The sequence below is a fragment of the Pteronotus mesoamericanus genome, unplaced genomic scaffold (genome assembly GCF_021234165.1).
Source record: "Pteronotus mesoamericanus isolate MK-2021 breed Mesoamerican mustached bat unplaced genomic scaffold, CSHL_Meso_final scaffold_651, whole genome shotgun sequence".
NCBI lineage: Eukaryota > Metazoa > Chordata > Mammalia > Chiroptera > Mormoopidae > Pteronotus > Pteronotus mesoamericanus.
Window position 1 is genome coordinate 16,311,607 of NW_026555325.1, and position 21,763 is coordinate 16,333,369.

General features: G+C 40.3%; 1 protein-coding gene across 6 annotated transcripts in view; it reads left to right on the forward strand.

Annotated features, from left to right (window-relative positions):
• Positions 1–21,763, forward strand: part of FMNL2 (formin like 2) — a 300,538-nt gene that overhangs the window by 191,684 nt on the left and 87,091 nt on the right. For 4 of the 6 annotated variants that reach the window (XR_008528208.1, XM_054562400.1, XM_054562398.1 and 1 more), the window contains exons 4-6: positions 4,361–4,437; positions 14,377–14,460; positions 17,358–17,510. Coding sequence is in view for 3 of the 6 variants with exons in the window: in XM_054562400.1 (XP_054418375.1) it covers positions 4,361–4,437; positions 14,377–14,460; positions 17,358–17,510 (314 nt within the window). In the remaining 3 variants the exon portion in view is untranslated. Of the gene's footprint in view, positions 1–4,360; positions 4,438–14,376; positions 14,461–17,357; positions 17,511–19,693; positions 19,967–21,763 lie in introns of those variants that run through there. The other 2 variants (XR_008528209.1, XR_008528210.1) reach the window with 2 other exon arrangements.

Sequence of the window (21,763 nt, forward strand, 5' to 3'; positions counted from 1 at the left end):
CTATTATTTCCTTTGGGAAGTTTCCTGGCCCTTTGTCCTATGGTTAACATTCAAGCAAGCGGAAATGAAATCTAGGCATGATGCTGAAAATGGACTGTGGACCTTTGCTGTTGGCTAGACACCATATGTGAATTGAATGACACAGCCTCATCTTCTGAGAATGTACCTGTCAAAATATCATAATGTGCACCCCCTGACAAATATGGCACACACATGTTTTCTTTCTTTTTTTAAGAGCTTCTGTGAGGCCCCCTAAAAGAGACAGCTGCTTAATTCTTGTTTTGTCCCCTCCTCTAAGGATGCAGCAGCCTCAATTTCATCAGATTAGAGAGGATTAAGTGAAGGCACACCCTTATATACAGAACACAACCAAAAAACCCCAGGTGTTTTTCCTGGGCTATTTCCTTGTACAGGGGCAAGATTCTTCTTCAGAAATAATTTGAGGAATTCCCCAGACTTCCCATCCTTCGGGCTGGTGGGCTTAGGCCTCAGCATTAGGCACACTCTCCCCAAGCCAAGGCGGTCTAAAAACGCTGATGTTTGTCACTGAGAGCTTCCCTCACACAGAGTAGGTTCCATCCCCAAGCAAGTATCACAGCAACTGTCAGCCTCTGAAAAGAAAGGAGAAAATATGTGAACTCCTAGAGAGCTTCTCAGACTCCAACCCTACACCCCACAGCGGGGAAGATGCTCAGAAGGCACAGGTGGGCTCCCCCCGGCACTGTCCCAGCTCCCCTTCGGTACAGTTATTCCTGGGTTGAGGCAAAGAATATGAAACAAAAAACAGCTAATAAGCTGCTCGGGAAGCGTTTTCAGTCCCTCACAAATAATAAAGAGGACCAAGACAAGAGACTTCTGTTTGGCTGACCTTCAGTGTCTGCCCCGGACCCTGTGCGTTCACCCGAATGGCCTCATTTGGTCTGAGCCTCATCCTTCACCATCAGCTGTTGGGTGCAGATGAAAATAATAGGGTGCGGGATCAGCCATCTCTGTACAGTTTCTGTCAGGTGCTGGCAGAAAGAAATGATCTGTTCCACTCAACGTAATTGTCATGCTTAAAGCCTGGGGAAAGAGGAGATTTTGTTTGGACTAAGGCATGGCTTGTAGTTAAAATCGGTTTAGGATTCTCAGCTCTAATATGGAAGGAGGAAAGGAAAAGATTTCAAATCAGGGCTTTCAAGTTTTGTGAGACAGCTTAGGCTGAGCAGTCTTCCCTTTCCTGCAACTAGGGTCCTCAGAACTTCATTAATCTTTTGTTCATCTTGAATATAAAATAGTTAATTTCCTGTCTCCTAAAAAAAATTTCCTAAGTATATTCCACTTAGATTTTTTTCTAAATAGTTTTAAACTATCCAGGACAGAGACAGAAGAGCCTAACTTAGATATCTCTGTGACCAGTGCTCTCCAAACCAGCTTCCTCATTTAATACCAGGCAGTTCTTAGTCTAAGCATCGGGTGGGGTGGGAGGGACTGCTGGTGCCTGGCATGGAAAAGGCTACAGACCATGAAGGAAGGAGTCTGGTCCCGTGGTGCCCTTGTGAAGTGAAATCTGTTGTCTAGGTCTCTGGGGCTCAGCTGCTTCTGGGCACATCCCTGGGCCTTGCTCTTAGGGAGAGGATCAGGGCTGTGGCGGAGATTGCCAGTGGATGGTACTCTGCTCCTTTTTGCTGGCGTATGTGTTTAGAGAAGTGGATGCCAAAGCTTCTCTGTAGTCCAGAGTCCAGCTAAAAGTGAAACAGTTCCCTGGAGAGTACAGTACAGTACAAAGGCAAAGTCAATTTAGTGTTACCTCAGGTATCATGTAGTTGCCAAAGTGTAGTGTGTACCATAGTAAATGGCTAATAAATATTACCTGCTATTGTCTTTCCCATTATGTCATAGTTTTGTTTTGATATATGCCTCCTGTCCCTTTAGCACATCCTCTTTTTTGAATTAAAATTTTTTATTACTATTATTTTAATCCTCACCTGAGGATATGTTTATTGGTTTTAGAGAGAGCAGAAGGGTGGGGGAGGGGAGAGAGAAATGTTAATCATTTGCCTCCTGTAGGTATCCCAGCTGGGGACTGAACCCGCAAGCTAGATCTGTGCCCTGACTGGGACTTGAACACGCAGACTTGGTATATGGGATGACGCTCCAGCCAACTGAGCAACCTGGCATGGGTTCAGCACATCCTCTTTTATACTCTGTTATGTCTACGGTGTTTCACTAGGTGCCCCTGTGGCGTGATGATGTCTGAAAGTGATGACCTTGCCCCAAGGAAGCATTAGGCAGAGTTGGGAACTGGCAAAGGCCCCAGGGAACCAGGCAGGACTGTGCCAAATGCATAGCCAGGAACACTCCGTTGTTTTCTAAAGGCCACATGTGTAGACGGCCCAAGACGTGGAACTGTGACCTGGGAATGGCCCCCTGGAACAGCCAGCACACCTGGGAATGGTTTCCTCCGCTCTGTGGCCACAGACATACCTCACTGGCGGTTCTCACTGCTGGATCGCTCTCCAGAAATCAGTGGGTGTGGATTCCCCTCCAACTATAGATGCCTCTGCCAGTTCTTGGGCCTTTCTTGATAAAAGAGGGGAGTGTCCTTTTTCATTACATCAAGGATACTTTATTTTGTATATCCCACTGTACCTACATTCTAAAAACCTGAGAAAGTCTTGGAGGTACTTTAGGAATGGCACCCAAGGTGGGGGGGGGCGGTCTGTGACACTATTTGCTTCCTTAGGGCCCTAGTGAGAAGCAATTGGGGGAGAAGCAAAGCACCTTCAGAAGAGGAGGAGAGAGTGACAGGAGCTGCCCATACGGAGCTTGGTTCCAGGTCTTCCCTGGGGCACCAGGCTCCACCTGTGGCCTGGCTCTCCCCACCCCGCATCCTGGAATCCTCCTTTTCAGGCTTTCTCCGGTCCTTTCGGTCCTGGCATTCCTTGAGCTTTGGAGAGGGATGGCCTATTTACTCTGCAATTATGGCAGCAGAGGAACGTTTCTAATATCCTGAGCTTGAATTCTCAAAGCCTTTTCCCGGACACAGTGTAACATGAAGGTAGTTTGGATCTGCAGGACAGAAAGCACAGAACTCTTCTTAGAAGGCGTTGCATATCAAATGTCCTCCTTTCAGAGTGGCCTAAGACTTTAGTTAATGGACATAAATGTTTCTATAGGAAATTGTGTTCCAAAGAACTGACGTGCAGTGCAACCCAATAAATCCTTGGAGGTTATTTAGAGTTGAGTGGATAGAGAGGTGATCACATTTACTATCAGAGGAGGAGTCACTGAAGAAGAAAGATGTGAGGAGTTCTGCAAGGATTGGTGGGATTTTACAAGCACAGGAATGAGGAAGGACATTCCTAAAGCAGAAAGGAGGTGCTCCAGAGGAGGGACCTTCCATGCGAGAGCTCGTGGGGAGAGGTAACTATGAATATTTACTTCTGAAAAATGTTAGGTCGTGCATAAAAGGATTAATATAGCGAGCCCGAGACCATTCCCTTAGAAAGACCTGCTTGCAAGGCTGGCTCCTGGTTGTCAACTGAGGACCCAAATTTTGGGAGAGTTCCCACCTTTCCCTGCTAAGAAAGACTCACGGTGCCTATACTGTGTATGCCAACAATATGGTTTTGTTGAATGCCTGCTTCCTTCTGGGAGTCTGTACTTCTGGTATGTGCTAGGCAGAGAGTACCACAGTGACCCAGCGCCTAGTAAAAACCCTGGGCGCTGAGTCTCCAATGAGCTTCCCTGGTAGACCGCATTTCAAGAATACTGTCATTTGTGACTCTTCTGGGAGAAGACTCTTGGAAGCTTGTATCCGGTTTCCTCCAGACTTCATCCCAAGTATCATTTCCCTTTGTTGACTGTACCTTGTATCTTTTTGCTGTAACAAATCCTAGCCATAAGGACAACTAGTTGCTGAGTCCTAGCAAATCACTGAAACTCGGCTGGTCGGAGGGACCCTGACACACTGTGGGGTAGGGAAAAATAATGTCACTGTGTATAATGTGCCTCTGTGCATAATGTGCACCCCTGTTTTTGTGTGCATGGGATTATATAAACCATTATACCCATGTATGATGCACATCCATATTGCCCCCCAAAAAATTTGGGTAAAAAAGTGTGCATTACAACACGGCAAAATACAGTACTTACTCAAAGACACTTAGTTCATGAAATAAGTAATTTCTCCCAAACCTTCCTCGTTAGCTGATTTTCATGATGAGAAAAATTTGTGTGCTTTGTAAAAAGAAATGTGAGAGAAGCCTACTTCAGAAGCAGAGATATTTTCATATTGTGTTAAACTTATCGCAAGTAAGCTCCAGTTTTAGCAGTTGCTAAAATATGTTTTGTGAGAATATGTCTTCTTGAATTACAGAAATTCAGACGGCGTGTTCAAGAATCCACACAAGTGCTAAGAGAACTGGAAATTTCTTTAAGAACAAACCATATTGGGTAAGTGTGCCCATTTAACATTTTAGCTTCAAGGCTTTTGGACACTACGAAGTGACTGTATCATAGCCAAAGAGTTAAGCTTCCTTACTGTTCATTGTAAATTAGGAGACTGAGGTTTACATGGGTGGAACCTGTGTCAGTATTTGAATTGCTCACTGTATAAGAATCAGTAGAAGCAGAACAGAAAGTCCTTGATTTGGGTCATTTATAACCGTTCTAAGATCCTTTACTTGGATGCAGTAGTAAGTTCTTGGTCTCTTGTGTGCATAATAATTCTTTGGCAAATTAGGAACCCCAACAAGTAAAAGTAATGCAGAGATCCTGGAAGATCTCTGAGCCTTCACGGGCATTCTCTGAGCTGGTTATGTGAAATTGCTCCATTCCCCTTTCCTCAATTCCCTGGCCTTTTTGGCCAGGAGGGGACAAAAACTGGACTGATGTCACCTGATATACCTCATTGCACTTAGATACTTTGTTCTGAGTTTCTTCTTCCTATACCTCAAAATTTCAGGACCATGAAATGTAAATCCACTCTAGAAAATAAAATTTGAGGAATCCCTGCGCTAAGCATTTCTAAGAGTTTTTCATGAGACAACATGGTTGCTTTGCCACAAGCTAGTACAGGTTTATGACATTGTCCCATATACCTGGGATGGCACAGTTGTACAGCACCTTAAAATAAGATGCGTCATCTCCATGGCAGAGTGATATGAGGTGTCCTGTTTTGTAGTCTGAGTTCTTCCTAAACTTTCTGTTTAATACCTTATTTAACACTTTGGGTTTTCACTCTTTGAGTTTTACAATGAGAAGCCCATAGACTTTAGTTCTTCCGGGATCGTCCCCTGTGGCATTCTTTGCAGGTCTATTGGAAATGAAGTTTTGTAGGTATAGTATCTTGTAGTTTTACAGAGAGTATTCTATAAATTAAATGTATTACATAAACAACAGTTTATTTCTACTTTAGACTATGTTTGCTATAAGCCATTCGGATGGGTAATTTTCACAGTTATTTCAAAATAAATTTTTTTGTTAAAAAAAAATTGCAGAGATGCAAGGTTGAAATCAACCAAGGTGGAGCCTGAGTGAGAATGTTCATTTCCTAAAGGATGACTTTGCATTTGAGAATGGCAGTATTCAAAAACAAACCGATTCTCACCTGAAGTTGAAAAAAAATCACCTTTATCCCAGAAAATCGACTGTAGAACAGTGGATCATGGAATCATGATTTAGAACTGAAAGAGCAATGAAGGATTACCTAGTCCCTCATTTTATGGATTAAAAGAATTAAGGACCAGAAAAGGCGAGTGAATCCCACAAAGTGTATAGCTGTAGAGCCAGGTGCTTTGGTTTAAAATATTGTGTTCTTTTTCTTATATTGCCTAATCTAGCAGCTATTTCTCTGAAAGGAAACAAAGTAATCAGGGCTCTGGGATCAAAGCAATGAGGCTTGTCTATTGGGGGTGAAAGTGGTGGTAATTTGATACAGTTGAGCATCCAAGCTCAGGAAATTTCCATACTTTCCAATATTTGTGGATCAGGAGGAGCTAGATTCCACTAGGTAAGGTCCAACCCTACACTGTTGGCACCACTTCATGACTGAAAGTGTTGGAATGAGCTGGAGCCAGGATTTCTACAAATTGTCAAAAGACATTTCTTCAAGCATTGCTGGAATAATGTGAAATTGACCATCAAATACCAAAGCAAGATGATCATTTCCAATACAAAGTTGGCTGAATAGTAGAGCCTTGGTTGGGCTGAAGCCAGTGCAAATCTGCAAGCAATTGGGGTGGTTTGTTGTTTAAGATACTATAGGCATGTTGAAAGATTCTTATGTTTCTTTCATCTTCTCCTGCTGAAGCTTTCTGTTTACCACCTCTGTGGGGCAGCTGAAAGCTTTGGCTTTTGCAGCAGAAAAATGCAGAGGTGCATTGTCTGATTTTTTGCAATCAATTACTGGCACAACCTTATACCGATTAAAACCACACACCAGGATTTTGACCTATTTTACCTGTCCTCAAAATCGAAACCTGAACTAGACTCTTCATTAGGGAAATTAACTGGCTTGAACTCATTTGGCTGGGAAATTTTATGAAAAGTTACTCAATGATGTGAATGTAATCAATTAATACAGTGAGGAATTCTTGGAATGCAAGGTGCTAAATGAGGGGTCCATAGATTTTATTGCACCCTTAAAGGCAACATAAAAGAAAGATCATTGGGTGCCCATTTGCCTTATGGAAAGTGAGATCTTGATTCAGATTTTTGCTATGCCCCTTATTGGTTATTTGACTTTAGGTAAGTTACATAAACCCTCTGTACTTACCATACAATCTAAGTTAACTTCTTACCTATAAAATGAGGTTAATAATACTCCATAGGAATGTTGTAAGAATTAAATGAAATAACTTATAAAATATCTAATATAATGTTTAATACATAGTAATTACTCACCATGTAATAACTTTTGCTTGTTATGCTTATTGAAATTATTATATCTAATAATAATTCAACAATATATGTAACACATCCTTAAAGAATTTGATACAGAGAATGTTGCCTTCTCTGTCTAAAATGACTCTGACACCTAGGAGATTGGTGCTTACCAGAAAGTAAAAGGAAGAATGACATTTAAAATCTACTTGTTCTAAAAAAAAAAAATTATTCTTGGCACATACATGCATTTCAAGGTTAAAGTCTAGGGCTTTGCTGAGATAACATTCTAAGCTATAGCTTTGTGAAGCAAAGGGTTTGTTCTCAGTTTTGACATTAACCTAAAACTCTATAAATGGAGCAATCTTCTGAGAAAGAAAATTAATTTTCTTTGAGCCAAATTGAAATAATAATTGGACTAGAAATAATATCATTCACTTACTCTTAGGAATTATAATAATACAGAAGAATTGGATTATGACTTATCCAAGTTCTTGAAATGACTTGCAATACCCTTGAAAGGAGCCAAGTAACATTTGGACTGTTTGGCGGGGCAATGTGAGTTGTCAGGTGTCATGATGTTTTGTACGTCAGGGTGATAAGATTCAAGTGGTGGTGACAGTGGTGAGTTGGGGAGATTTACGGGCTTTATTCCATGGAACTGAGATGGAGGCGATCTCTCCTCGCAGGTAATTTATTTTAGTAAAACTTCCTATTATAATAGAAAATTAATTTTTATCTTGAGTACAAAGTCATAGAAATTCTGAAAGGTGCTCATTTCACCTTATCTCCTTGGGTGAGCTGAGAGAAGGAGGCTGCAGGAGGAATGTTCTAGTTGACTGATTTTTAGGGAGGGGAGGAGCCGAGGAACTGCCCAGGGACATCTTCCCACCAGGCCCTCCAGCTTGTTTGGGAATCAGTGGGGAAAGAGCGAAGAATAACTAAGGCTGGTTTTAAGAGGTATAAAACATGTACGGGGTGTGTGTTCATCAAGCTGGCCTACAAATAATTCTTTCTTAGGTGGTGCCTTTTGGAAATTGGCATGTAATAAGCATTGTATTAAGTATGTTAAATATATTATTTATTTCTTACAAAATCTTTTTATTGTTTTCTTTACCTCTGAATCTTCATTTTACAGATGAGAAAGCTGAGTCACCTATTAAGTATCTTGCTACTTAGTATCTAGCAACTTAGAAGCACTGAGATTTGAACCTAAATATGTCCAAAGCCTGTTATAAAACCAGCAGTCCTCAAATTTTCTAATTTTAGGACTCCTTTACTCTCTTAAATTATTTTGAACTCCAATAACCTTTTATTTTTGTGGGTTTTATCTATTAATGTTTACTATATTGGAAATGTAAACAGTTATATTTAAAATGTGCTTCTTTAATAAAATTTACTATTTATTAAATAATAACTAAGTATATAAATAAAAATAATAAACAGCACAAATATTACATAAAATAACCATTTTCTAAAGCAAAAAAATTAGTGACAGGAGTGGCATTAATTTACATGTTTATAGATCTCTTTAATGCCTCATTAAGAGAACATAGCTTGGCTCTCAAATCTTTGCATTCAGTTTGTTGTGCTATGTTGTTTTGTTTGATGTGTATGAACAAAACCTAGCCTTACACAGGTACACACTTAAAAAAAGGAGTTGTTTTTCTTTTCTATTTTTTTTTACATTTTTTGACATGCAGTTTTATATAAATTTTTTTTCATTTATGGTTTACATTTACTATTATTTTGTATTAGTTTCAAGTGCATAGCATAGTGGTTAGATCAACATATATTTTACTAAGTGTTCCTTCCGATATTTCCAGTAACCATCTGGCATGATAGATAGATAGATAGATAGATAGATAGATAGATAGATAGATAGATAGACAGATAGATAGATAGATATAATAATATTATCGACTGTATTTCCTGTTCTGTACTTTACTATGACTATTTTGTAATTACCAATCCTCAATTCCTTCATCTTTTTCACCCAGTCCCCCTGCACCCCTCCCTTCTGGCAACCATCAGTCTGCTCTCTGAGTCTGTTTCTGTTTTTATTCGTTCGTTTATATTGTCCTTTGGATTCCACATGTAAGTAAAATCTTTCTCTGACTGACTTATTTCACTTCGAAAAATACTCTCTGAGTTCATCCCTGCTGTCGCAAATGGTAAGGTTTCCTTCTTCTTTTTTTTTTTTTTTAAATGGCTATGTAGTATTTCATTGTGTAAACGTACCACAGCTTTCCACTCATCTACAGCTGGGCACTTGGGCTGCTTCCATACCTTGGCTATTGTAACTAATGCTGCAGTGAACACAGGGGTGTATATGTTCTTTTGAATTAGTGTTTTGAATTTCTTCGGATTTATACCCAGAAGTGGAATCACTGGGTCATAAGACAGTTCCATTTTTAGAATTTTTTTGAGGAACCTCCATACTGCTTTCCACATTCTGTGCTCTGTTATACTAAAATCCATTTTACTGTCTTGCTCTTGAATGAATCTTTTTACCCATTAGTAATTTTCTACCATCATGAATTGGTCATTTGGAAAATACTGTTTCACGGAGTTAATCTGATCTCCCAAATATTGACACATTTTATTCTACACCATAAAAACAATCACATTCGTTAGTAATCAGCAGTCTCATCAGAGTGTCCTTTAAAGTATTGGGAAGCTGTCCAGCTCATGGCGGTGAATACAAGTGTTCCAAAATTCTAACTTTGTTATTGTTGTTGTTCAAAAGCTCAAATTTTATCATCAACAACAAATACTGTCAGTTGCTTTCCTCAAAATGACCAGCTCACTTCATTCCCTTCTGAGATCATATCTGCCAAGTACCCAAGACAGAATAACCATAGTTTGTAAGTCACTTTACATTCCATGTACAAAGCGGGTAGTCCAGTTTGCAGCTCAAGCAATTGGAGGACAGCTTTTCTTCCAGACAACTGTGGCATCTGGGCAGACAGCAGAAGCGCTTTGTGTGGGCTTCCCATTTTGTCACACAGAAAATTACAGATGTATATTCAGGGAGGAAGCTTTAATAAAATCAATATTGTTACTGCTTCACTAAGGACAGTTTTAAGTGAAGAATACAATGAATAGGTGTGTTCTTTGGTGGCAGCAGTTGTATCCACCCTTCTTTTGTACCATCAGGACAAGTGTCCGCACAGTGTCAAAAACAACTACTTTCTCAATATTTGTATGAAAATAATTATAGCCCCACAAACTTCTGGGAGGGTCTCAGGGATCCCTCATGGCGTGCAGGCTATACTTTGAGAACGAATCGGTGATGCTCCCTCTTAGGTTTGGTAGCTAATGATTTATCTGGGTGATTCTTCTCTTTTCTCTCTTCCTTCTCATGCTTTCTTCCCCCCATGATTTTTCAGCCACAGCAGTTCCCACCATGTCTATAGTAGATCTCTCTAGGAGACTGGCAAAGGGAATTTATTATTTGTCCCTTTATCTTGTGTGTCTAGATGGATGAGAATAATGCAGTTCTAAGATTTGGGGGCAGAGAGAACAGCAACTTGGAAATGAAGCTTTGACCCATCTGTAATAAAACAGTAACTACGGGCATCTGCACGTAGATCCCTTCCTTGGAGAAGGTTTCTTCCAGAGCTGTTTTTCATGACCACATCTCTTCTGGTTCCTGAGCAGCTGATCAGGAATTTGCCTAATTGACACTTACAGCCTGGGGTAATTACAGGGAACCCGTGAGGTACTTAGTAAGTGATGCATTGCTGTCAGAGTCAGAAAAAATTCGTCTACACCACACCACCCTGAAAGCTCCCAATCTCGTCTGATCTCAGAAGCTAAGCCGGGTTGGGCCTGGTTAGCACTTGGATGGGAGAAATAATTCTGCTTTCCATACCCTATCATTATCCAATTTGAAACTGTTTGCATATTGGTAATATATAAAAAAGTGTGTGTAGCGTGCACAGAGGTGAAAATGGAAAGTGTCTACGGGAACTCTAAATTTATGTTATTTCATTGTATGATTATATATATAAATCTGCAGAATGGTGCATCAATTTTTTTTATGTCTTTAGACTCAAGATACTGTTTTGAAAGTTGCCCTTTTTTTCATCTTTACCTATTTTCTTTGAACCTTCTTTCATGTCCACAGATGTCCCCTCTCACCTCTTGTTTTCTCCCTATATAGAATACCCCAAGTTTGGGAGGGACACAGATTAAGAGGACAGGGGAAAAGTGAAGGCTGGTTTTGTTTGTTTTTTTCCCCCCACAATTCATAGCTCTTTTGTCAAAATGAGTTTACTGACCTGATATCATTTGACAAAAGCATGATGGATTTTTATCTTATTATTTCCTAAATCACCTAGGGTTGCCTGGACCTGATCAAAGACCCTGGGAAGATCTTGTAGCTTAGAAAAAGATGCTAACTGCATGCAATTAAACCTCTGAGGGCCGGACGCATTACCTCTAGCTAGCTTTTTAGGAACTGAGCTACTAGCTACTGCCTTTCACTTTGAAAACTGTTTTTAAGGCACTTTTGCACAAAGTTATCAAGTGGGAGTAGGGTTATTGATAAAGGCATTGGATTGAAGTAAGAGGAGCTAATGAATAGTCTCTGCATCTCTGCATCAAAATGTATGCATGTTAGAATTTTGAGTCAAGAGAATTGTAGCTCTGGCTGTACTTAGCTATTTCCTGCCTTTTTCCTTTTCTTCCTCTCTCTCCATCCTTTTCTTCCTTTTTTTAAATATAAAATTTATTGTCTCTGAGTTATTTGCCTCTTATCCAGTTTGTGGCTGAACTTTCTTTTTTTTCCTTCAAACTATAGGGGAAAGTTTAGTTAGAAAGTCACAGAGGTAGAAGAAGTGAGCCAAAGAAGAAATGGGCTCAGGAAACAAGTTACAGAGGCCAAAGAAGGGCTGGGCCCTTGGAGCTTAGGAGAAAGGGAGGGAAAAGAGGAGGGTGTACTTCATAGGGAGAGCCTCACTGGTCCTCTGTCTTCAGGGTATGTATCTGGAGGTCTCAGGGGAGGATCCCAATAAAATATACACATTGGCTTTCCAAGTATGTTCTGTTAGGGTCTTGGTCTCTACTGATTGGTCAGCCCCAGGGGAGGGTTATTAGTCATTGCATCTGGTCCTGAAGTCAGCCTTGGCCTCACTTGTCTGGTTTTGCTGCTTTTCTGGGCCTGGAGCTGAACACACATGAGGTCTAGATGTATTTGATGTGGGTCAGAACCTCATTGTCCTGGGGGCTTCCTGCTTAAGGGCTGTTCTCTGGTGCCTTTGTTTGCTCCCCCTCCAAGGGGGTCTAACCCTAATGATCAGCTTTGTGCTAGGGAAGGAGAGGTCACCCTGGTGTTGAGGTCCTTGTCTCCCCAGTTTTGCCGATCGCTAAGTACCTGGGGCTCTCTGCCCTGGTGACCTTGTGTACCTGGCCCCTCGTCCTTGCTCTGCTCATGTCTGTCTGTGTGGCTGAACTTTCTAAGTGATGGGGAGATGACAGTGGTTGAGACAATGACAGATCTACAGAGTGCCCCAGACCATCTCTACTTTTTAGAGGCAGTGTCTGCAAGATCAATCAGAAGGAACAACCTGGAATGTTTCTCAAATCCTAAACTAGAATATACTCGTGGCCACTGAGAATATGGAGAACTGAGACTGCCTCGAGAAATCTGGACCCTGTGGTGATTTCTCCTATTAAAAAGATCACCCCTGTGTCCAGCTCTGGGGATTCCTGCCGTGCACCCACCACCGAGGGCCACACGGTGCAGTCAGAGCCCACAGGCCAGACCAGCGGAGAGGTGTCAGAGAAGCTGACGGGCTTGAATTTCAGCAGCTAGTCATCCGATTTTCACAGTGACGTTCAGCCTTTCTTTAGTCTCCTACCAATTGTAAAGAGAAAAAAAAATATTTCACTATTTATCAGTGCTTACAAATATCCAATATCTCCTGAGACCTAGCTGTGTAGGGAGTAATTAAAATAAATCAGATAAACATAAGTATCTAGAAGCAGATACTGTGAGATTGTGTATGTTGTGGTTTTGAAATGAAGCTTCAGCCTTGACCGTCGCTAACCCTGTTAGTTTTGGTAAGCTCCTATAACAAAGCCACTTTGCGGGGCCCAATGGGTGGTGTTTTTCCTTGCCAGCATTGCCACACTAGGTCTCTTTTAAATAAAATGTTTGCTTACGGGGCTGTGTGGAGTACATACATTTTGTGACAGTCTGCCTGAGGCTCTTCAGGGGAAATATGAGGCAAACTGTCTTGTTTTCCCACCTCGCCTCCTCTTGGAACCAGCTGCAGATGTGAGTTTACATCCTAGGCATGACAGGACTAAAAGAAAGAGTGAACTTTGAGGAGGCAACAAAAACAAAGAAAACATCCTCCAAGAAACAAAAAAAAAACAGGCATCCTGAGTCCACCAGCTTTTTTTCTTCCTTTAAGACAAAGACCTCAAGGGGCTGCTCATCATTAAGGTCCCTTGGCAGGAATGACCTATTGTTCTAACAACTTCCATGGCAGCTAGCATGCCCATAGCTGGTGGGGCTCAGGGGCTTGCTGCGAATGGATGAAGGCAACTGTTTTGAAATGTCCTTGGCAGGTGTGCCTCAAGTTCCATATCTTCGATAGGAGCAGACCTTTTTACTTATTTGTTGGAGTTTCAAATCTAGTGAAGGCTTAATGGGGTGTCACATGTTTTCTGAAGATGGACACCCTGGAGGAAATCTTTAAGGTGGGGTGACAGCTATTTATCCTCAGCACCTGAGCATTCCACTTGACCAGTCTACTTCATCTCTAGGAGTTATTATGAAGAATGAATTAAAAAATTGTAAAAAACAGTGAACTTCATTCACATTCAAACCCCATCATTCAAATGCGAGGCGGTACTGTTTTTAAATGAATTTTTTAAAAACATGGTATTTGTCACATCTCAACTCTGATGATGATATGTGGTGTCTGCAACTTCTTTAAAGGTTTTAACATTCATAGAAAAAATTAAGCAAATCATCCCTATTGAATTTCCAGAAGCCCATCGACACTGATCTCTCATTGGCCAGTTTAGTGTTTTCTGCAGCTTAGTGTGGCAAGAAAGAGCTGAATATGGATTTGGAGCCACGCCTGGATTTCGGTGGTTATGTTGTCATGTCCTCAGTCCGCCTCGTTCCCCGTGCAGTCTTGGCTCCGTTAGCCAGCAGGCTGGGGATCAGTTATGGTGGAAAAAGTATATTAAGCAAGTTCCTTTTTTTAGAGAGTTTCTTATGGATTCTCTTAAGCCTCTTAAGCAGTAAAATACAAAGAAGACACACATACACCTTTTGCCCCCTGTTCTTGTACATTGAAATGTTGTGGTTTTCTTTGTTGCCATATCTGAAAGCCCCTGCCTCATGTGATTGAGTCTAGGCATCCTTGCACCATATTTTCTTTCAGGCAATGAATGTTTGTGGTGGAAAAACAAAAGTTTTCACTGTGGTCTTTCATGACTGAGCACGTGATGAATGTGTCCAATAGATTTTTTTTTTTTTAACAGATGGGTCAGAGAGTTTTTGAATGAAGAAAACAAAGGCCTTGATGTTCTAGTGGAGTATCTGTCATTTGCACAGTACGCGGTAACGTAAGTAGAACTTGGCTTGTTTCTTTTGAATTTTATGTGGTCCTAGAAGATGCAGCTCAGTGGTACAGTCATACACTGCACTGACAGCAGAAAACAGAAACAGATGTAGTGTGGCTTAAGGAGGTTCGTTTCTATTCAGATGACTAAAAGCAAATCACGTAATTGTTATTAGAAATGCTTTTAAGGCAGAAATAAAACAGTGGAGTAAAAATTACCCTTAAAGGAGTCCTTATTTTAAAAAGAACTACTTTCTTCAGTGCTCAAGTTACAGACATCCATATGGTAGGATACTCTAGTACGTATTGAAAGAGGTAGATGATACATTGTTGAGTAAATAAAGCAGGATACAGACCAGTGACTCCTTTTTCATTTTTTAAAAAAATTACATATGTATGTATATTTTATATGCTAGTAAATACAGAAATAGATACCAAACTGGAAGAAGGGTAAAACAAGAGGCTTTTTCTTTTTACTTTACATGTATTTGTAGTGTTTTGATTTACTTGTAATAAAGGTGAAAAAAACTGGAGCAAACCAATAAAAATTAACTTATTTAACCTAGTTTTTGTTAATTCATAAAATTTTCCCATTTGCTTTACTTCTGCAAAGATTTACAACAGAAATGAGAAGTGTACATTTGAATGAGGTCGTCTCTTCTCCACATTTCCTCCTTTAATCAGAAAATATTTCTCTATCCACAGATATACTCTCACACAGATGGAGGAAATAATATTGTATTTTTAATTTGATTGGAAGCCATTTTGGCTCAGCTGGTGTTTTTTTCCCCCCCTCAACTCTTCTTTTAAAAGCAGTGACTTATTTTTTATATTGCCTCACTCCAGTAAAGTCCTAAGACCTAACCAGATGCTGTTTTATTATCCTTATCACTTCCTTGAGAATTTGTGAGGAGAAAGCTGTAATCATACCTACCTTGTGGATGCAGAAACTAAAGAATTAACTGAAATGGACTCGATGAGTTTCAGTTTCGATAACTCTTGGATATTATATGGAATAGATTAAGAAAAACCAAAAGGCAAATTCTTATCTTCCTGAGAAATTGTCCTCTGAAATATAATCCTAGTTTTTATAGCATACTCTTCCAAAGGTTGTTTCTTATCTCCATTATGTCAAAACTGTTAATATCTCTTTACACTTTATAGAATATCACAAACTGACAATATTACCCTGTTGCATATTTTAAAATCTGGAGGGATATTCATGGAATTAAGGAAGGGCTAAGAAACTTCAGGAATAATGAAAAAGAATGGCATGCTATGTGTTATATATGTTTGCTGTAATCAGCCCTTTCCCTATATCGCATAAAACCAATGGGAAATGGTTCTACCACCGTGAGGGTATTCTCCTCGTCTGTGGCAAAAGATCAAACCCAACGAAACAGCAGAGCTCAGAGCTTTTGCTTTCCAGTCTTCTACTTTTTTTGCATTAGCTTTACATTTTTTCCTGATTAGTTTGTTTGTTTTTTTTTTTTTGCATAACTTAGATGAAAAGTTATATGTAAATACAATTTATGTTCTTTCTTTAAACTAATGGGCTGAAAAATTTCTTGTCATCCCTTGGCATGTGACAGTTTCCCTAGCCCGTGTAGTACGAAACAACAGGCCTATGCTCCATCCCTGAGGCAGAAGCTTTCACTAAGGTGTTCCTTTCCCTGCTGTGTGGAGCTGGGGACCAGCTGGGGGAACAGGACAGTGCTGAACAGCTGAATGACATCGGGGCCGCAGAGTGGCTTGTCAAGAGTATTAAAGACCTGAGTGACTTTGGAATGTCCCCTCGGCTTACCTTCTCCAATGTCAGTCATAGGATCTATCGATTACTCAGTTCTACCTCTCTTCTGTTCAGCCCGGTTTCCTGAATCCTAAAGCATGACAAAATTGTCAGACTGATTCAATGACTTCAGTAGACCAGTGTGTGACATCTGGATTAGTATTATTTAATAGATGGAGAGCATCACCTAGTTTATAGATGATTGCTCTAACCAAATATTTTATTTTGGCAACCATACGGCTTATAAAAGTCATACTTTTTCATAAAAGTATTGCTGTTTCTTCTGTGATAGCTTCCAAGATCTTCCACATGATATTAATTATAGCTGCCTTCTATTTATTCTCTATCTGACCAGGTGTTGCTTGGTGGAACTATGGGTAGAAGCAATTAATAAAATATTTTTTCGGGGAAAGCAGAGCTACTAACTTTGGGAGAGGAAAATGCATAGAACACGAAGCCTGTCTAAAAACACTGTTCCTAAAATTATACAGGAATGAGCGACTTAACTTGCCATTTATTCTAACATGGTTAACATGAGTAATAACCTCAGAAAATGTCAGAGAAACAACAGTCCTACTTTAAAGAGCACCACATTGGGAAGAGATTCCAAAATCAAAGCAAATTCATAGGTTTGTGAGTAATGTATCACATATGGTTGGAAAAGCACACTTGCCAACACGCTAGGAGAAAATGCTCAGTGAAAATTGATGGGTAGGAATAAATTAGTATAAGCCTAACATATTGACTTGTTAAAGCAAAATGAAGACATCTGTGAGGTTCTACCCCCCCCCCCCCCCTTCACCTTCCATCTTAGCAATGTTAGCATTTGGCAAGTTGGCGAGTTTTATAGTAAAATACAAATAATACATCACTATTTAATTTTTACTATTGTTTAACTATTTGCCTGACCCAGTATTTGTCTTTCTGTATTTTCTAAGTTACCACAGAATCCATAGACATTCTTTTGTATTTCCCTTTTAGTTTACTTTGCTTGCAAAGCCTACCCAAATTAAGGTGCAGATGTATAAAAGGAAGGAGCAAGGTATGCACATCCGTGTGTTTGTGTCAATATGAATCTTTAAGTCTTCTGTGGCATTTCTCTTTTGTTTTAGTTTTGACTTTGAAAGCGTGGAAAGCACTGTGGAGAGCTCGGTGGACAAATCAAAGCCCTGGAGCAGGTCCATCGAGGACCTGCACAGAGGGAGCAACCTGCCCTCCCCCGTGGGCAACAGTGTGTCCCGCTCGGGAAGGCACTCTGCACTGCGGTGAGTTCCTTTCATTGGGAGCGAGGCAGATTTGGTAGGGTGCACAGGGAAAGCAGGGTGCCTCGCTTCTGTGATCATCAGCTGTTGTATTGCTCTATCTTGCCACATAGTTTGCATTCGCAGTGATTTCACATGCAGGTTTCTTCAGGAGCTCATGGGGTCATCACACGGCCCATACTCTGGAGCGTTAAATAGCTGAATGAAAGAAAGGCCATTCCTTCATTCAGCACAAAGAGAAAATGTTGCTGCCAAATGATGCGACAACAGAGTAGTCTCCACAGGCAATTAAGTTTCTGAACCAGGGAGATGCTGACATCATGGCTTAGGCTCTGTTTTCTGGGTAGAGGCAGCACATCGAGATTTGAGCATCTCAAGAACACCTTGTTGCTGTTTGTACCCTGCTCCTCCCCTTCTTTCCTCCAGTGGTAGCTCAGGTGTGTGTTCTGTGGGGTATGTTCTTCATCATAGGTGTGGAATACTATAGTGATTTTTATTAATTTTTAGTAGTGAGATGCCTTTAAGCATGTTTCTTTGGTTAAGTGTGCTCAATTGTCAACGTTCTAATTCCTTCTTAGGATTCCATCTCTAGTTTCTCCTGGCGGAAATACCACCATGTTAAGGGAGGATGGGTGCTGACCACCTGTACCCGTAATGGCTGTAACATCACTGAATTGTTTATTTACTCACACCTACAATTGGTCATTTGCTGAAAAATATTTTGAGCTTCTATAACTTGCCAGGCACTGTACATGGGTGTGTAAATCCAAACTACCTGCCAAGATAGAGCTATCATCAAGAGCCAGTTCATAAAGGTTTCTATATTCCAGGACTTTAATAAAATTGCTCACGTATTTTGGGCTTGATCTGGCAAGTGGACTTTGTTTTTGTCAGTGTTAAGGTCACCATGGGTGCTGGGGCGTTGTAGTAGAACCCATGTGTCGGGTTCTCGCCAGTGCATGTGTGGCTCTCGGGCTTTACATATTTGGTAGCCTTTTAATCACCCCTTTTCCCTTTGACTGGGGTTTTGGTCCTGGAAAGTTAAAGTGTCTGTAATGAAATTCAGTCCTGCTGAAGGATTTGACGTTTGAATATGATGCTTCCAGTCAACCTTACAGAAATTTTTCCTTTGGGAATGCGAAAAATATCAATGGGTTTAGAATGATGAAACAATAATGAGGAATAGTGTTTCAATTTCTCATGGTATTGCAATAGGCCAAGGGCTATATAACCTGCAAGTCTGCATCAACTTTACATGTGAACAGGGACATATGTGGGCCAATTTGGAAGTTGAAGAAAAAGGTTGGCTGTGCCTGAAGAATTCCTTGATCACCTTGGCATCTGAGTGGAATTCTTATCATTAATATAGCTGTAATTATAGGTAAGGGATCTAATTGACAAAGTGGGTTTTAATTTGCTGTTCCATCATTTCTTACCTAGAAAGTATCATTTATGAGCTACCACCTTAACAAGGATTCACTTTTCTGATTAATAATTCATTATGCCCATTTTTGAATTATTAAGACTTTTCATTGAGAGCACACTGTTTCTGGTAGAGTGGGAGAGTCAGGAGAATGTAGGAAACATTCCCGGTCCAAGGAGAGTTGTAAACCTAGTCCCGGGAAGGCATAGTACAGGGACATCAATTTCTGACTTACTTCATGGTTAGCTCCAGCTAGATTCTGCTAGAATTCATTTTAAACTGGAAAAATAGACCTAAAGTATAAAGAGATGGACATGATGGAAATGCTTTTCTGAGAAACTCAGGGACTGTATGGCATTTCCGGTGGGCAGGTGTGCTTAAAGCTGACCAACTAAGAAACCAGTATCACATTCTTCTGTTTCGTGTTTGAACAGTTTCAAGCTCAGGAACAGAACATTGGAATTTCCTTCATAGGTTCTAGTCACTCAAGAATATCAGTATGGCAGTAACTTTCATACTGCTTTTTGACCTAAAGCTTAGATTTTTGTTTTTAAACAATATGTATCAGTGATATTCCAGTCCATGTGGTTCATGGATTTGTGCCTGGCTTCTAATTACTTTGTCATTTGATAGCATCTGTAACTTATAGAATCAGCAATCAGAAGTACACACATATGGTACATGTTGCTTTTCATATACCCAAAGATTGTTTACATTTTTTCTCTTCCTCCTTCTTCCTCTTTCCCCTTTCTTTTTCTGCTCCCCACACTTGCTTCACTTTTTTGGCTTTCTTTTATTGCTCTTCTTTTTCATTCTGCCATCTCATTTCTGATTGTCTTCTCTTCTACTTTGTCCTTTCTGTCCCTACTGTCTCCTTTTCTTCTGGTTCCTTTCATCTCTTACACCACCACCAGATTGGTTTGTCTGCCTGAGTATCTTCAGTTCAAATGCCACCAGAGCTGCTTCTCTTCCCTGTTGCCTCTGGAGCAGCTTCAGTTTACACACTGACGATGAGGCTTCAAACCGGACAGATCTCGTAAGTCACGGGTGAAAATGACACCCACGAGAGCTGGCAGTGCGTGGTGGCAGGGTATTGCAGCTGCTCTCCATGTTATAACATGATAACCTCATGGCTTAGAGCCCTCACCCTGTACTGGATGTGCCCACTACCTTTTGAAGTTTGATACACTCTGTTATTATAATTTCTCATTAAGAATTCAAACCTTTACAGTATATCATACATTTTTTTTACTATTGCAAGTTTTTTTTTAAGAAAAAGAGGATATTAATTTATGTTCTATAGAGATGGTTTATTCTGGTAGCTTTGTTTGATTAGAATATGTCTTCTGTATCCAAAACAGATTTTAGTTCCCTTATCCCAATATCCAGATAATAATGTAGATTGAATAATCTTGTCCTAGATATCACTTGGTAAAAAGGGTTAGTTAAACTTAGAAGAAGAAATGAGACTTTAAGAAATTTAAAACATCTTACAAATGGGGCTTGATTAAAGAAAAAAGGAAACAACACTCTGTTTTAAAATATTATTCTAATGCTAATGCGCACTCTCCTCTTTGTATTCAGGCTTTATTTTTTAACTATTTAAAAAGGATTATTAAGCATTTTATGACATGACATTCACCCTGAGTTATATCATCTGTTAGATTCTATATTATCATAAACTTGTCAGCTTGGCCGGTGGTAAAAACGTTGATACTGATGCAATGGAAACGTGGATTGTGTTGTTTTATAAACCTAGAGCCTGGTGCACCTTTCAGTCAGGATAGGTTTCTGTGAATCTGACTACAGGTCTAGCTAAATTAAATGGTGCTATATATGCACATATGTGCACGCTAGATTTTTGAAGACAAAGATTACATTACTTCCGATACAAGAGAAAGTGATTTCTAATATTAAAGAATGTCATGGTTAATGCCATTGGACTTAAATAAGCAGTGACACAGGCAATAAATAAATGTTCTGAAGTTTCAAAGAAAGAGGTGGAACACTGAGAGCCTGGAGGAAGGGGTCAGGTATAATCTGGGACTTTGGGTGGTGGCCAGAGTTGGTTCTCAGGGTGAGGAGAGGCTGTTCCAGGTGGAGGCAAAGCGAAAGAGGATGAGATGACCAAAACCTTCGCTCAAAGACCAGTATGTTTGGGAAAGAGGGAAGAACCTGCCCTTTGAGGGACAGAGGCTTTGCGATGCGGCAGAGGGCTGTCTGATGGAGAGCTGGGGTCACAGACACATAAAGCTTGTAGGCCACCCAACCGACCTTTCCCACTCTGCTGAGGAGACCAAGATCCGCATTTCCTTTAAGGTATTAACTCCTCTTAATACTTCTTCCTAAGACGCCTCAGAACAAATTTCACTGTTTTTCCTGAGATGATTAACTTCATGGATTGGCATTTCATGAATAGTCACCATCTGACTCTTTACCACCTGTCCTCCTAGTGGATTTATATGAAGAGATGAAGAGTTGAAATTTGGATCCTTATTTATACATTTTTGTACAGTAATCTCATCCCTGGCAATGTTTTTTAGGGGAGTAATTTTTAAAAATATTTTTAAATGGGCATGAAGATATAGATAGCGTTGTTACAGTTTTTATTGGTGGTGGCGGGGTAGCTTTTATGAGTGTCCACTGTGTGCCGGGCACTGTTCAGAGAGCCTTCTGTGGGATAGCTACTCTCACTGTCCTTATGGGGAAACCGAGTCCTTTAGTAGTAGTTAAGCAGCTTGCATGGGATCAAACAGTAAATAAAGGAAGGGGCACTTGAAGTAAGGTGGCCAGACCACAACCCCCATACTGCATTATCCTGCCTGGCTATTTA